Source organism: Littorina saxatilis, unplaced genomic scaffold, assembly GCF_037325665.1.
Source record: "Littorina saxatilis isolate snail1 unplaced genomic scaffold, US_GU_Lsax_2.0 scaffold_927, whole genome shotgun sequence".
In the NCBI taxonomy this organism is placed as follows: Eukaryota; Metazoa; Mollusca; class Gastropoda; order Littorinimorpha; family Littorinidae; genus Littorina; species Littorina saxatilis.
In genome coordinates this window covers 25001-40000 of record NW_027126423.1, presented here as the reverse complement: position 1 = coordinate 40000, position 15000 = coordinate 25001, and the positions used below count along the sequence as shown (strand labels likewise).

Genomic DNA, 15000 nt, shown 5'->3' with positions numbered 1-15000 from the left:
CCTTTACCCAAAGACCAGGAATAGTTAAATGCCCCATACCCAAAGCCCTTCCGAAGTCCAAGATCCAGAAGCCTTGGAGACGATTGAGTTGTCGTACCGAAGGAAACACATTTGATTGTTTAAGTATTTGAAGGAAGCGTTAGAGTGTGGTGTCAAGTAAATCACATTGTATCGCACTGTTATATATATATAGATTTCTTTGATGTGATTGATTGTTTTCAGCCATCCAGGTAGTTAACTTTATATTTCGCAATCATGATGTTATATGGGACGTTTTCAAAAATTGTCGCCAAATCGGTCCAACTTTTTTTCAAAAAATGAAGTTTCTAAAATCGTTACTTTAATTTTAGGTCTGGAATCTGTATTCATGTATTAGTTAAAAACTGAAGTAAGACACCTTAATGACGATTATTACGAAAAATTATCTTTAAATGCGAGAGTTACTGTTGACGCGTTTCACAAAAATGTCGTATGCATGGAAGTTACATTATGTCTGCAATTAGCGTATATTTTGCGTATTACTTGACACTGTCTTCATTTTTGTGGCTGCATGCTGCCCCTGAATGTAGTTGAATGTAAAATGTCAAATAAGCATATCTTTTCTTTAAATTATACCCCCATGTTTTCCCTGCCTCGTTAGGGGGATATTGCGCATCCTTGAACTTGTCTCTCGATGAACATGGGACGCATTCTTACGATTAAAAAAAATTGAAAGCCCGCAGATAAACTATAGAGACAAATAATTGTCTACTGCTGTCAAAGACGCTTTTATATTTGAAGCAATAACAACGTCACGAAGCTATATCTAAGTTCCGTGGTGAGCGGGAACGCTTCATTCACTGATCCTGTCGTAACAATACGGTCACAGGGCCGGACTAGGTAAGTACGAGGGGGGGGGGGGGGGGATACAGATGGGGGTCCAGGGGGCGAAGCCCCCTTGGTGGGCCCGTTGCAAGGGGGCGAAGCCCCTTTAAAGCTGAACGTTTTTTATATTTAGTCAAGTTTTGACTAAATATTTTAACATCGAGGGGGAATCGAAACGAGGGTCGTGGTGTATGTGCGTGGGTCTGTGTGTGTGTGTAGAGCGATTCAGACTAAACTACTGGACCGATCTTTATGAAATTTGATATGAGAGTTCCTGGGTATGAAATCCCCGAACGTTTTTTTCATTTTTTTGATAAATGTCTTTGATGACGTCATATCCGGCTTTTCGTGAAAGTTAAGGCGGCACTGTCACGCCCTCATTTTTCAACCAAATTGGTTCAAATTTTGGTCAAGTAATCTTCGACGAAGCCCGGGGTTCGGTATTGCATTTCAGCTTGGTGGCTTAAAAATTAATTAATGACTTTGGTCATTAAAAATCGGAAAATTGTAAAAAAAAATAAAAATTTATAAAACGATCCAAATTTACGTTTATCTTATTCTCCATCATTTGCTGATTCCAAAAACATATAAATATGTTATATTCGGATTAAAAACAAGCTCTGAAAATTAAATATATAAAAATTATTATCAAAATTAAATTGTCCAAATCAATTTAAAAATACTTTCATCTTATTCCTTGTCGGTTCCTGATTCCAAAAACATATAGATATGATATGTTTGGATTAAAAACACGCTCAGAAAGTTAAAACAAAGAGAGGTACAGAAAAGCGTGCTATCCTTCTTAGCGCAACTACTACCCCGCTCTTCTTGTCAATTTCACTGCCTTTGCCATGAGCGGTGGCCTGACGTTGCTACGAGTAAAATGGCGTTGCGTTCAGTTTCATTCTGTGAGTTCGACAGCTACTTGACTAAATATTGTATTTTCGCCTTACGCGACTTGTTGATGTTTCTGGAGGGAAAGGAAGCCTCTCCTTGAACGAAAAAGGTAAATTCGACAGCAAGCTGCATAGGCAATGAAGAGATGAGGGGGTGAGAGGTGCGATTTCTCCTCGGATTTCATGATGATCCAGATGCACCCCCCCTCCCCTCCCTCCCCCCCAAAAAAAAAATGTGATAGGGTGGAGTGGAAGGGGGTGGAATAGGCCAGGAAGCATAAATGAGACGCCAAGACAGAGGTTGCGATAACGTGACTTTTAATTAACGTACACCAGAAGCAAACACCAGAAAGTAGACACCAGAAAGTAGACACCAGAAAGCAGTGTCTGATGACACATGAAAAGAAAAGAAAACATAATATAAGTACATGGCATAACAAGTAAAACGCACCATTCATACCAATGCATCCTAACCATACATACATTCCACAATAAACCTATGAATGTATGACTGTATCATTTGTCAAAATAATCATGACAAATATAGACAAGTAACAATACAGCCAAAATCCTGCAGACACAGCATTCTCTGAAAGAGAATCCACAGTGAGTTAAACAACTCCACAACAGCTAATGTCAAGGGAAGTAACCAACATCTTCCCTTAGGCCTAAGCCTTGCATTGGAAAATGCTCTACATAAATTAACCAACTGCATGAACCGCAACTGCAAAATAATTGTTATTATTAAGTATGTTCATCGCCATGAAGACACATCTTCATCGAGTTGAATAATAACGACAAGAATAAGAAAGATAACTCATGATACGAGTTCATTACCCAAAATATATGTGTCAACCATAATTCCCGTTCATCAATTGTAGGGGTTTCTGCGCCTAAATCGTAAATAGGTAGCTTTACGGGCCAATGGCACTGAGGGCTTAACTTTGGGCTTTTAACCGACTACTACTCAGACTTTACTGATCTCCAGAAATAATATGTGATAAAATGGGGAAAAATGGCAACGATACACATGGGTTACGATACACGCGCGAGTTTTATGTGCTAGACATTATTTAGCCCAGTGGAATGCTAGTACAAAATGTGTATATGTGTTTTCCCCAAACAAAGCCCATTGAACTGGCGGGAAAATGAGAACGAGTCTGCCTTACTTGATTCTCTTACGAGTCTTTAATTCACAAGACTCTAAAACAACTTTAGAACAACTGGTCATCAAATATTAGAAGTTATTAACGCTCAATTTCAGCGTCAAATCATGAAAGTGATTAGAAACTGATCTAGAAAGCACATCTCTCTGATAGATCAAAATGGCGTCAAAATGTACATATATGCAAACATCATAGCATCAAATGAAACATAAGGAAAGAATACAGCATAAGGAATGAATAAAGCATTTAGTTACTTACAGATTCTCCTCAGTGAGCACACGTAAAAGGAACACAAAACCTGCTGCTGACGATAGTCGCGAAACACAAGAGCACAGGTTTCGGAATTCAGTTACAACCACACGTCGACCGTTCACGTCAACCGACACATATGAGCAGCACACAGCTCAGTATCATAAATCGCGTTGTCTCCTCTAGTCTAAATGCTCAGTCTTTTAAAGGCTGGCCACTTCCGATAGCCAATAGGGAGGCTACCTAGGTGTCAGACAACGGGGGGCGTTCTACTTAAGATTGCCTGCCAAATGAAAGGGATCGTTAAAGAGGCAGAAATCGTTACAGAGGTGTCACGCACCGGAAATATTACGCACACCGGATAAGGCTCATTATATTACAACCAGTTACAAAGAAGGGGGAGAGGGGTAAGAGACTAAAACCTCCAAGCCACCCTGTCAAAAGAAATGACACCCACTTGACAAAACGCCGAGTCCAACGATTACCCAGACAGTCTGTCGGCACATTACATAACGACCACCTAAATCTGGGATAAGAGGTTAGAAAGGAATCCGGTCAAGAGTCTACCCTACGATAGTAAACACACAATAATCCTAGCGGGAGACACAACTTGGGTCAGGGGAAGATAATAGACAGGGGAGGCAACTGGGTCGGGCAGGAGATAATTACACAAAAAGACTGGATACGCCACTTGACTACATCCCCCCCAGCTCTATACCAACTGCGTCCTCGCAGGTACAGCGCCTCGGGAATAGCTGAAAATGACATCTATAAATCAAACACAAGTTCACCCAAGTGAAACAACAAATAAAATCAGGAACAGTAACGGATGACACGCACAGTCACCCAACCCATTCATACAAGACACAATACAACAGGCAATCAATAATCATAGTGTACACAGTCTCTTAGCAGAACACGAAAAGTCTCACAAATGACACATTGCCCACATGACAGCAGCACATTGTTTTCCTGACTGTTCACAATAAATAAAATCAAGTTAATCCCATGACTGCTCAGAACGACGACAATCTCTGCCGTATACGCTGTGAGCGGCGCACATGCACATCAGCTGGAGGAGGGACCAGAGGTTCTGGGTCTCTAGCCAGAGGCTGGTCTTGGACTCGCAGTACTGGCACTGGAAGCCCCTGGGCCTGTAGAACAGGTGCAGGGGCCGCTGGCTGCACCGGATGAGGCTGGACGGGTGGGGGGAAGACAGGGCGTGCGATGCAGACAGTGCCTCGGTCCGGGAACGTTGGGGTAGCAGGGACTTGGGGTAAAGGGGCAAGATTGAGCATGGAATCCCAAAATGTGACCTGCTGAGTGTCGTGTAGCTGCACGGGGACTGGCAGTGTCACATTTTGATGCTCTTCCTCTGTCTGGCAGCTTTGCTCACGGAGAGGTTGCGTGTTGGATGTTGACTGATGACTCACGCGTTTCTCACTTGGCTGTCTCCATGACAGCAGTTGTTCACCTCTATGATGCTTGGTAGGGCACCTGCTCTGTAGATGGCCGTGGCGGTTACAAAGCCAACAACGTGGCTTCGCGGATGGCTTTTGTTGTCGTGAGGCAGCTGGCGTGTGTTGGTACAGGGCAGCGCGTAGCTCTGCTGAGCTGACGGCGAGTTCGTTGACTGGGACCTGCAGTCTGCCTAACTCTGCACCCATCTGTGTAGAAACAGCCGTTTGTTGCTTCGCCACCACCTCGAAATCTTCCCTCATCCACCTGAGAGCTTCTGCACGGACTGCCGCAAAAGTGACAGCCTCACGCCCTCTCGCAAAACGCATGAGGTCCCGTCTCATTGCAGGCAAGAACAGTCCGTGCATGAATCGATCACGAAGTGCAGCATCGGAAACCGTACCGGCAACAACAGCATTCATCTTGTCCCGCAGAGCCTGCAACTTGTGGGCATATGAGAGAATGCCCTCCTCTTGACTCTGGCAGATGCTGTAGAACGACGCCAGTAGAGTGGAAATGCTGGCGTGGTCCCCAAACGTGTCCTGCAGGATGGTCAAGACTAAGTTGGCAGTGGCAGTCGCCTGAGGGGGGTGCAGGTTGATCTCCTTCTTGGCAGGCCCAGCAAGTGACTGGATCAGCCATTCAGCAGCCTCGCCGCCCAGCGCCTCCAGGTTGAAGTGGGCAATGATGCGACGAGCCTCTGTGACGTAGTCGTCTAGCAGACAGCCATCTTTGCTGCTAGTGAAGAGGGGGAGCCTGGGAGGGGAGAACATCTGCCACTGGGGTCTAGGAACCCCGTCGACCGCCATCTTGGATACGCCGAGTACCTCCTACACTGCTACCCCTGCTTTCTGGTGTTAAACTACGGCGTCTCTACTTCCTGAATCCTGCTCCGCAAGCGCCAGATGTGATAGGGTGTAGTGGAATTGGGGAAAATAGGCCAGGAAGCATAAATGAGACGCCAAGACAGAGGTTGCGATAACGTGACTTTTAATTAAAGGCAGAGTAAGCCTCCCGTAAACCATCACAGATACGGTCAGGCTTTTACACACAGTACAAACACCCTTTCATTTAAACACTCACCAATTGAGAACATCCTAGGTGCCCTCCGTAAAGAGCGAACAATTTTCAAAGAATTTATTTTTGCGTGGTTTATCTTACCCCTGAGCCATCGTGAACCCGTGTGATCCAGTTTTCCCTTTTCACAATGCAGTCGTCATAGTTAGTCATTTGAATGCGACTCGACGTGAGCTTATCTACAATAGCACGTTTTTTTATGCACGAAACAACGGCTGTGGTTCACAAGAACTCTAGCGATGGCTTTTGACTGTTGAGAGGAACGGCGATTTGCACTGATAAACCGGCCGTCGTCTGCTACGACCCTTGCGTGACCCTGCTTCCGGGCTTTTCTTTTTTTAAACTTTCACAACTTCGAATTGTTCTGATCTTGTCTTGATGAAAAACGAATTCTTTTATGATTAAAGAATGTTTGTGTAACAAGCTGTCAATTTATTATTTAGATTTTAAAAGTTAGGTCTAGCGCAAAAACGAGGCGCCGTTGTTGTTAACGGAACAAGTCTACGAAAATAAATTCTTGGAAAATGTCTCACGCTCGACAGAAAGCAGCCAGGATGTTCCCGTTCGGTGAGCGTTCAAATGAAAGTATGCTTGTACTGTATTTAGACGCTCGGGGAGCTCTGTGATGGTTTACGGGAGGCTTACTGTGCCTTTAACGTACACCAGAAGCAAACACCAGAAAGTAGACACCAGAAAGCAGTGTAGATTCTCCTCAGTGAGCACACTTGAAACAGTAAACACAAGAGCACAGGTATCGGAATTTAACACCACACGTCGACCGATTACAACTTCGCGACAAATTTGGGCAGAGGTTCGACACTTTCACGACAACAACATATGAGCAGCACCCAGCTCACTCAATGATCGGTCTCACTAATCGCGTCCTCTCCTCTAGTCTAAATGCTCAGTCTTTTAAAGGCTGGTCAATTCCGATAGCCAATAGGGAGGCTACCTAGGTGTCAGACAACGGGGGGCGTTCTACTTAAGATTGCCTGCCAAATGAAAGAAGAAATTTAAGGGGCTTATTGTCCGTCAGGTCTTAATTGCCTATATTGGACATGAATTGGTTTATACGATCAACAACAACAACAACAACAAAAAAAACAACAAAAAAAAACAAAAAAGGTGGGGCTGGTTAAAAGAGGGAGGATGACGGGAGTGGGGGTGATAAGATATTTAAGAGGATCTGTTAATATTGGATAAGGTCGAGTACTTTGTATCACCTGAATATAGGTGGGATCCACATACGTATTCTGGGGGGATGGGACGATAAAAACGAGTGTTTATTTCATCCAATTGATGTTTAAAAGTTATAAAAGTCAGAGCCACATTTGATTAATACCGGTTAAAAGCAGGTATCCGTATTGGGAAACAGCATCCCAATACCGAGAAAAAATTGAGTTCTCTTAAAATTATTTGCACTGGTTAAAACCATCTAGCTATGTTTGACTTGTAAATACACTTAAGAAGCAGGGAACTGTGTTTCCAGCCTAGTTCTGTGTGGTGATGCAGAAATTGTGTTGGTGTGAGCTTGTGGGTGTGTTGGTATTCATGCACTGTGTTAAAATTTACTTTGTTAAAATCACAGTTATGAAAGATGTGTTCAAAGCTAAAAACTTCTCCGCACTCGCAGTGGTGCAGGAAGAGGTTATGGATACAGCCCTCGGTGCGGGTTCTGTGGAACATTCTCAGGAGGCCGGGAGGGAGGGGGGGAAATGAGAATGTTCCATCAGGCTGACTCGCGAGGCTGCAAAAAATGTCTTTTTTATTTTAGCGTAAGCTTCAGATTTGGAAAATTTAATGTTGATGATAAAGTCATCCGGTAGCTCTGTACCTGTTTTGGCTGCCTTGTCGGCTAAATCATTTCCTCTTATGCCCGTATGGGACGGAACGTATAGGAATCTCAGGTCTGTCCCAGCTGTTATAATTTGATGTGATAGGAAGAGTGCTTCGTTTTGGAGTTCTAGACGGTTGTTAGTTTTTCCTTGCATGGCTTGTAAAGACGATTTGGAATCGGTGCAAATCACCGCGGCAACTGGTTTGTTATGTAAATCCTTAACAAACGTAAGTGCCATAATGATGGCGAATAGTTCAGCGGAAAAGATTGAGATGTTGGGGTTCAATTTGTAATGTTTTACAGTGTTCATATCGGGGATAACGAAGGCACAGCCGACGGTGCCGTCCTGTAGTTTAGATCCGTCTGTATAAATCTGTAAATAATTGACATATGTTGTTTTAAGTTCTTGTTGGGCGATTGACTTTAATAAAAGGGGGTTGTCTACTTTAGTGGCTGTTGGGTGAAGGGAGCCTGTTATAATTGGGGCCTCCAGTAACCAGGGGGGGTATACCTGTGGGTTTTTTTTACTATGTTTTCCGGGGTGATGTTACTACCAGTAAGTAGTGGTTTAACAAAATCACAGAGAGGTGTGGTCTTATCATAGATGGTTTTAGTTTTTTCTTTTAATGTCTCCATGTGAATACGAGTGTTTTTGGTGAAGGATTCTCGTACGACTTCACTTGTGGGGTTGTCAGTGGTGTATGAGCGCACACCGTATTGAGCGGCGCGCAGTGTCCTTTCTTCTTGTAGTGTTGTCCAGCCTACCTCTTTGTAAACAAGTTTGTTTTTAGCGTGTTTACATGTGCCGAGGGCCAGTTTCAGTGCCTTTAGTTCTACTGTATCTAGTTTTTTTAAAACAGATTTCGGTGCCGTGAAGAAAGCCTCCTGGCCATAAGTGAGCCTAGACCTGACGAGGGCTCTAACTATGTCTGTCATGATCTTTTTGCCACAAGCCCACGGCTCTGCTCTTAAAAGTTTGATTAGGCTGATTGTTTTATTCGCCTTATTTACTAGGTGTAGAATGTGGGGTGACCAGCATAGGTTCCGCTCGATAATGACGCCTAGGAATTTCACCTGTTTACTGGGGGATAGGATTGTTTCGCCTATGTTTAATTTACATTTATCCAGTTTTTGTTGCCTTGAGACTACCATAAAGACCGTTTTTTCTGCTGCCAGTAGGAATCCGTTTAGGTTCATGTACTCTACCAGGTTATCTATTTTAGTTTGATAGGGGGTCATATTTGGTTTTTTATTACTTAGGATACGTGGTTTTGTGTTGTCAACCAGGGCTAAGTCATCGGCATATAGCATAATGGTGGCTCCTCCCACGTCCACAAGATCTATGTCGTGTAACATTATCATGAATAAAGTTGGGGCAATCACACTACCCTGGGGCACCCCCATATCTATCTTCTGTGGGGCTGATGTAGCGGAGCCAACTCTAACTGAAATTTCACGATCAGAGATAAAACTCTTTATGAAGTGGTACAGGCGCCCGGTGACACCAATACGCTGTAATTTAGTTAGGAGGCGAGCGTGCCACACTGAGTCATAAGCTTTTTTTATGTCAAAGAAGATGGCAAGAAGGGCGTGGCTTTTATGCACTAATGCTTTTTTCATAGTTTCCACTAGTTTGACAATATGGTCTGTACAGGATCGGCCTTTCCTGAAGCCCGCCTGACATGAGGGGATGATTTTATGTTTATCCAGGTAAAACTCTAATCTTTCTTTTATAACTTTTTCATAGAGTTTACCTAGGTGGGGAGTTAATGATATGGGGCGGTAACTACCTGGCACATCCTTAGGTTTACCTTGTTTATGAATAGCTACGACCTGTGCGTGTTTCCAGGCTTGGGGAATAGTGTTTTTAATCCAAATAAAGTTATAAAAATCTGCTAAAATGTTAATAAACGATTGTGGGAACTTACTTATTAATCTGTAAGATATAATGTCTACTCCTGATGCTTTTTTAACGTCCTTTATTTCTTTTATTGCCCTGCCACACTCCCTTGACGTAATGGGACTATTTATAGGATTGGAGTTGTCACTGGGGGGATCGCTGAATTCCTCCTCCATTTGTGTGCGGAAAAATAAATCATCCGGATTTAGGTGGGCTGATTGGCTGGCTTTAGAAAAAGTCTCTGCTAACACATTTGCCTTGTCTAAATCGGTAGCTGTTTTAGTTCCGTTTACAGTCAGGGGTTTCTCCGGTAGTCTAGTCCGCCTCTTGTGACGTTTTAATTTTTTCCAAACTTTACCAGAATCCTTATAATCTTTGACGGATGAGTCTACAAACTCCTCCCAATGGGACAGTTTAGCTTTAGCTATGGTCAGGGCACACGTACTCTCCGCCTCTTTCATGAGGTTATAATTTATACTGTTCTGGTTTCGTGAAAAGGCCTTAATGCGTGCTCTCTTAGCCTCAACCACTTTGCTGCATTTTTCGTTCCACCACGAAGATACCTTAGCTTCGTTAAAAACTTTATTTACCTTCTTTGGAATACATAGGTCGACTGCTGTTAATACTTTAGTCCGTATGTTTTCATAAAAAATGTTAATGACTTCGTTTCTAACGTCTTCCAATTTAGTTTCACTCAATACTTGTTGGAAATGTTGCCAGTCGGCTTTATTATAGGAATATGGTTGTTGTGGGAGGGTGTTTATTTTGTCTGGTTCGGAGCTATGAATAGAGGTTAAGATGACTATGTGGTCCGAGTGAAGCGTGTCAGGGAAGGCATGCCAGTCTGTCTGCAAGAATAGGGAATTGCTAATGAGAGTCAGATCAATCGCCGAAGCTTTACAGACGTGACTGTCCGGTATTCTAGTTATCTCCCCGTCGTTTAACAGTTGAAAGCCCGAGTCCATAATACAGTCTGCTAGGTAGCTTTTTTTCCCTGGGGGGTAATCTCGTTCCCACATTACGTGCCTGTCATTGAAGTCTCCAGCTATCAGCCAGTTTTTGTTTTTGTGAGAGATGTTACTGATCCAAGCGGTTCGACCACTCTTCGCACAGCCTGTAGGATAATAAATATTTAAGACATTTAGGTTTTTGCTGCCTTTCATATGCACCTGAACCAGGCAGGACCATACATTTTCTTCAGATGAGACTGGTGAAGTCTCAACGTCATAGGATAGTCCACATCTAATATAAGTGGCGACCTTTATTAATTTCCCTTTGTTTTTAATGTCAATTACTGGTGGGTAATAAAAGCCATCTAGTTTGGGTAATTTGCTGTAGTGGACATTGGTTGACTGCAGGGCCAATATATCACATGATTCATTATATAGAAAATCTTTCAGATAACTGATTGTAGTATTGATACTTCTGCAGTTCCACTGCATGATTCTCAGGTTTTGATTTTTTCCTGTGCCTGGTCCTTCCATTGAAGGGTGAATTAGGGAGGTTAAAAATAAAACGGTTAAAACTTGGTATCTGGTGTGCTCCATTATAGGGTCATTTTGTACTGTAAGATTTCCTTTATTGTCAGATCTCTTGCCCCAGCCAGCGAGCCTAGGGCCAACATTGTGTCATCAGGTTTGATGGGGGTGATATTTAACTTTGTGATGGAGTTGTAGATTGTGGTTAGTGAGTCTATCAGTGCGTTTGGGTTTTGTTGTTGTTTTGCCTGCATCATAAAAATCAAAGTTTGTTCCAAGAATGCTTGGAGTTCTGATTGCTCTTGTGGGACGTGTTTCTTTGTGGTATAGATTTTCTGTATGAGTGTCTGCGCTAATTCTTCTTCTGCTTTACGTCTCTCTGCTTGGATCTTGCTAAGTATCCCCTCCTCCACTTCTTTCATGACCCTAGTGAGTATTTGTGTAGTGAGGTCGTCTTTCTGCGTGTCCGTGTACGGGAGTGTTTGTGTTGGTTCTGTATTGGTGTACTGTTCTGTCTGTGTGTGTGTGTCTTTCGGGTGCTTTTGTTTGATGTTTGGCTTAAGGGTTCTGGGTTTAGGTCGGGGGCGCGGCCGTTGGGAGAAAGGCGGTATCGCCGTCTCACCGCCTATCGACTCTAGTAGGGGGCGTGGTCTATCGCCTGGCCGCGTTTCGCAGCGAAGGCGTAGCCCTCGCGCGGTGTGGAGGCTCGAGTGACAGGCGCCCGCCAGTAGTCATCCCTCTTCTCCGAGGGGAGGGTCGGACCTTGCTGTTTTACTAGTTTTTGTTCCTTCTGCTTACGGGCTCTTAGCAGAGCCTCAGCGTACGGGATATAGGAGGAGGCCCTTATTCTGTTTGCCTCAACTCTCAGCCTAATTTCGGGGCAACCCTGATAGGCGGCAGAGTGTTCTCCTTGACAGTTGATACAGTGTCTGTCTCTCACACAGTCTTTACCCTCGTGACCGAGGGTACCACACCGGGCGCAGGTGGGTTTCTTGCTCCGGCATTGAAACTTCAGATGGCCTAGTCTTTGGCACTTGCCACATCGTCTGGCTGGCATTGAGTATGGTTCTACACCATATATCTCCCCCTCGAGTACAATACACTCGGGAAGGACTGCAGCTTTAAAAACTATGCGTACTGCTGTGGATGGTTTCTGATCCTTTGTTTTTAGTCTGGTCATGTTTTTAACTGTGTTTTTTCCTTTTTCTATGATGCCACCTGTGTCTGACCTGACTCGGACAGAGATGTTCATCTCCATGAGTTCCCCGTCCGAGTGGGAGAGGGGGACTCTTTTGATTACCCCCTCGGTAGTGGCCTCGGGGGCAAAACAGTTTATGGTTATTCCACCGATCTTGGACCGTGCGATCAGTTTTTGTTGCTGGGCGGGGGAAACACACCCTACCAGTACGCGACCACCAGGGAGCTTACGCACCGACAGGATGGTTCCCACCGCAACACTGAGAGTTTTAAACAGATGGAGGCCGAGTCCATGAAGGGTGGCCGGGCCCTCCCTCAAGTCCTCTATGATGACAGGGAACTCCAGGAAGTCAGGGGTGGGGGTGATTTTTCATGGAACAGTCTTTTCCTGGCTGACTTTTTGTTTTGGTTTTGGGTTTCTGACTGCTTTTTTTCTGACTCTTGATTTTGAGTTGGTTTTGGGGGTATTTCCTGAATTGCCTGGCTGTTGATGTCTGTGTTAACAGGGTTAGACTGAGTTTTGTTCTCTGAGTGGGTAGTTTTATTTGTTTTCCTGCGTTTCCGCAGTTTTTTGCTTTTTGCCAGTTGGTACGCTTTTTCTTCTTGCCTGGCTAATTTTAGTCCCTCTGCCGTAGGGGACACGTCCCACTCCGGTATCGACTGTGAGGAGGGGTCGTTCCTACCCTCCTCTTCCTCGTCACTATCGCTGACCGCGCGCGGGCGCTTTAGCGGCGATGCTGTCTCGCCTGGCCCACCTAGCTCACCGGCCTGGGCCACGCGGCTGACGTCACGGTGACGCCCCGGACCGACCTTCGCGGAGCGTTTGTTGTTGTTTTGATTTGGGCTGTTATTGTTTGTCGTGGAGGCGATCACGCTCGACTCAACCGATGTTCCAGACATCTCTGATGGGTACCCGAGGCTCCACCAATCTTTTTCGCACAACCGAGTTGAGTCTAATGGCAGTTCCGCCATGATAGAGCAGTTAAAAACTGTAGAGTCCAGCTCTGTGTTGTTCATATGTTATTATTGCACTCTCATCCCAACACGGCCAGTACAGCACCAGGGCTATTTAAAAAAAAAAAAAAAAAAAAAAAAAAAAACCGGTCTAGCAACCCAGGACTAAAAGGCAAGGTAAGAGCGTAGTCGGGGACAGCTCACGACCCAAAGAAACAAAGGTTAACAACAACAACGAAAAAATCCGGGCTGACCGGAGAAGGTAAACAGACAGCAGCAAAGCTATGGTAAAAGTCTAAGGGAGGCAACCGCCGACGCACAAGCGCGGAGCAGATTGCTAAAAAAGCAGCCGGTATTGCACAGTCACTATCACAAGCAGAGTTTTTAAGAGCAGTTATGAAACTAGTTGTTAAAACAGCACCAGCAGGGCTATGGTAAAAATTAAAGGTCTATGGAAGAACCCGCCGATACACAAGCGCGGCGCACGTTATGAAAGGAGCAGCCGGTAATGCACAGTCACTGTCAAAAGCGCAAGGTCACAACCACAACACACAATGTCACACAATGTCACCACGTTAGACAACGCACTGCCAAGCAGACACAGAAAGCTGAAGCAGGAGAATGGCACAGATTCACAAGATCACAGGTTTCAAGGATTCACAAGTACACATACACATATTGTAGGATGTAGTTTTCACAGTTTGCATTCCTCGAAAAGAGACCGGTCTCCGAAGCCGACGCCAAATGAAAGGGATCGTTAAAGAGGCAGAAATCGTTACAGAGGTGTCACGCACCGGAAATATTACGCACACCGGATAAGGCTCATTATATTACAACCAGTTACAAAGAAGGGGGAGAGGGGTAAGAGACTAAAACCTCCAAGCCACCCTGTCAAAAGAAATGACACCCACTTGACAAAACGCCGAGTCCAACGATTACCCAGACAGGCTGGCAGCACATTACATAACGACCACCTAAATCTGAGATAAGAGGTTAGAAAGGAAACCGGTCAAGAGTCTATCCTACGATAGTAAACACACAATAATCCTAGCGGGAGACACAACTTGGGTCAGGGGAAGATAATAGACAGGGGAGGCAACTGGGTCGGGCAGGAGATAATTACACAAAAAGACTGGTACGCCACTTGACTACAAAAAAAAAATGCGTTTGAGAGGTACATGCTTAAGCCAGGGGGGGGGGGGGGGCTTTGAGAGAGAGAGAGAGAGAGAGAGAGAGAGAGAGAGAGAGAGAGAGAGAGAGAGAGAGAGAGAGAGAGAGAGAGATTTGATTGGTTGTGTTCAGCCATCCAGGTACTTCACTGCATATATTGCACTGCTATATATAGATTTATTCGATTTGAGTGGTTGTGTTTCAGTGATCCAAGCAGGCCAGACATGCGCAAGCAACGCAGACAAATGCGTCACAGGGGCGGCGTGCAACACCAGCTCGCTATGTTCATGCACACCGGGATACCGCAACTGGCAGTCAAATAACGCATTCATGAGCAATGAATGCAGTAAGAGTTCTTTTGGTTTCTCTTTTGTGTTTCGGTTTTGTACCACAAAACAGCTGACTCTGAATTACATTATTTTAGACAATCAAAACAATGAGAAAGTTGAGGTATTAGAGCGTTTAATTTCGGATAAAACATAACGCTTACGACAACCTCGACCTATCACTCTGTGCAAAAAGCTGTTATGGTGTTGGTTTTGGCCATGCGTCAAAGTAGAGGGATGTTTTTATGGTAATGATCGACTGAGCCTTTATATGAATAGAACTTGAAAATGTTGAAGTTTGATATAGCAACAAACAGCGATTAACTTGGTGTTGATCAGTGCTGCTGCATACTTTTCTCCCCCAGAAAGACAAGCGAAGATAGGCGAGGACTGTTCTGACCACGCGGACTGTGTGAGTGATGACAACG

The 15000-nt window shown here is 44.5% G+C and overlaps 1 protein-coding gene and 1 long non-coding RNA gene across 3 annotated transcripts in view; one reads left to right on the top strand and one right to left on the bottom strand.

Annotated features, from left to right (window-relative positions):
* LOC138954859 (prion-like-(Q/N-rich) domain-bearing protein 25) overlaps nt 1-15000 on the top strand; it is a 23323-nt gene that overhangs the window by 2986 nt on the left and 5337 nt on the right. For both annotated transcript variants that reach the window (XM_070326621.1, XM_070326619.1), the window contains exons 4-5: nt 14452-14592; nt 14938-15000. The exon at nt 14938-15000 is cut by the window's right edge and continues 39 nt beyond it. In XM_070326621.1, coding sequence (XP_070182722.1) covers nt 14452-14592; nt 14938-15000 — 204 coding nt within the window. The remainder of the gene's footprint in view (nt 1-14451; nt 14593-14937) is intronic.
* On the bottom strand, nt 2062-4226 carry LOC138954858 (uncharacterized). The gene is made up of 2 exons (XR_011451984.1): nt 3185-4226; nt 2062-2147 (listed from the first exon to the last, which is right to left on the bottom strand). It is a non-coding gene; the product is annotated as an uncharacterized lncRNA (long non-coding RNA).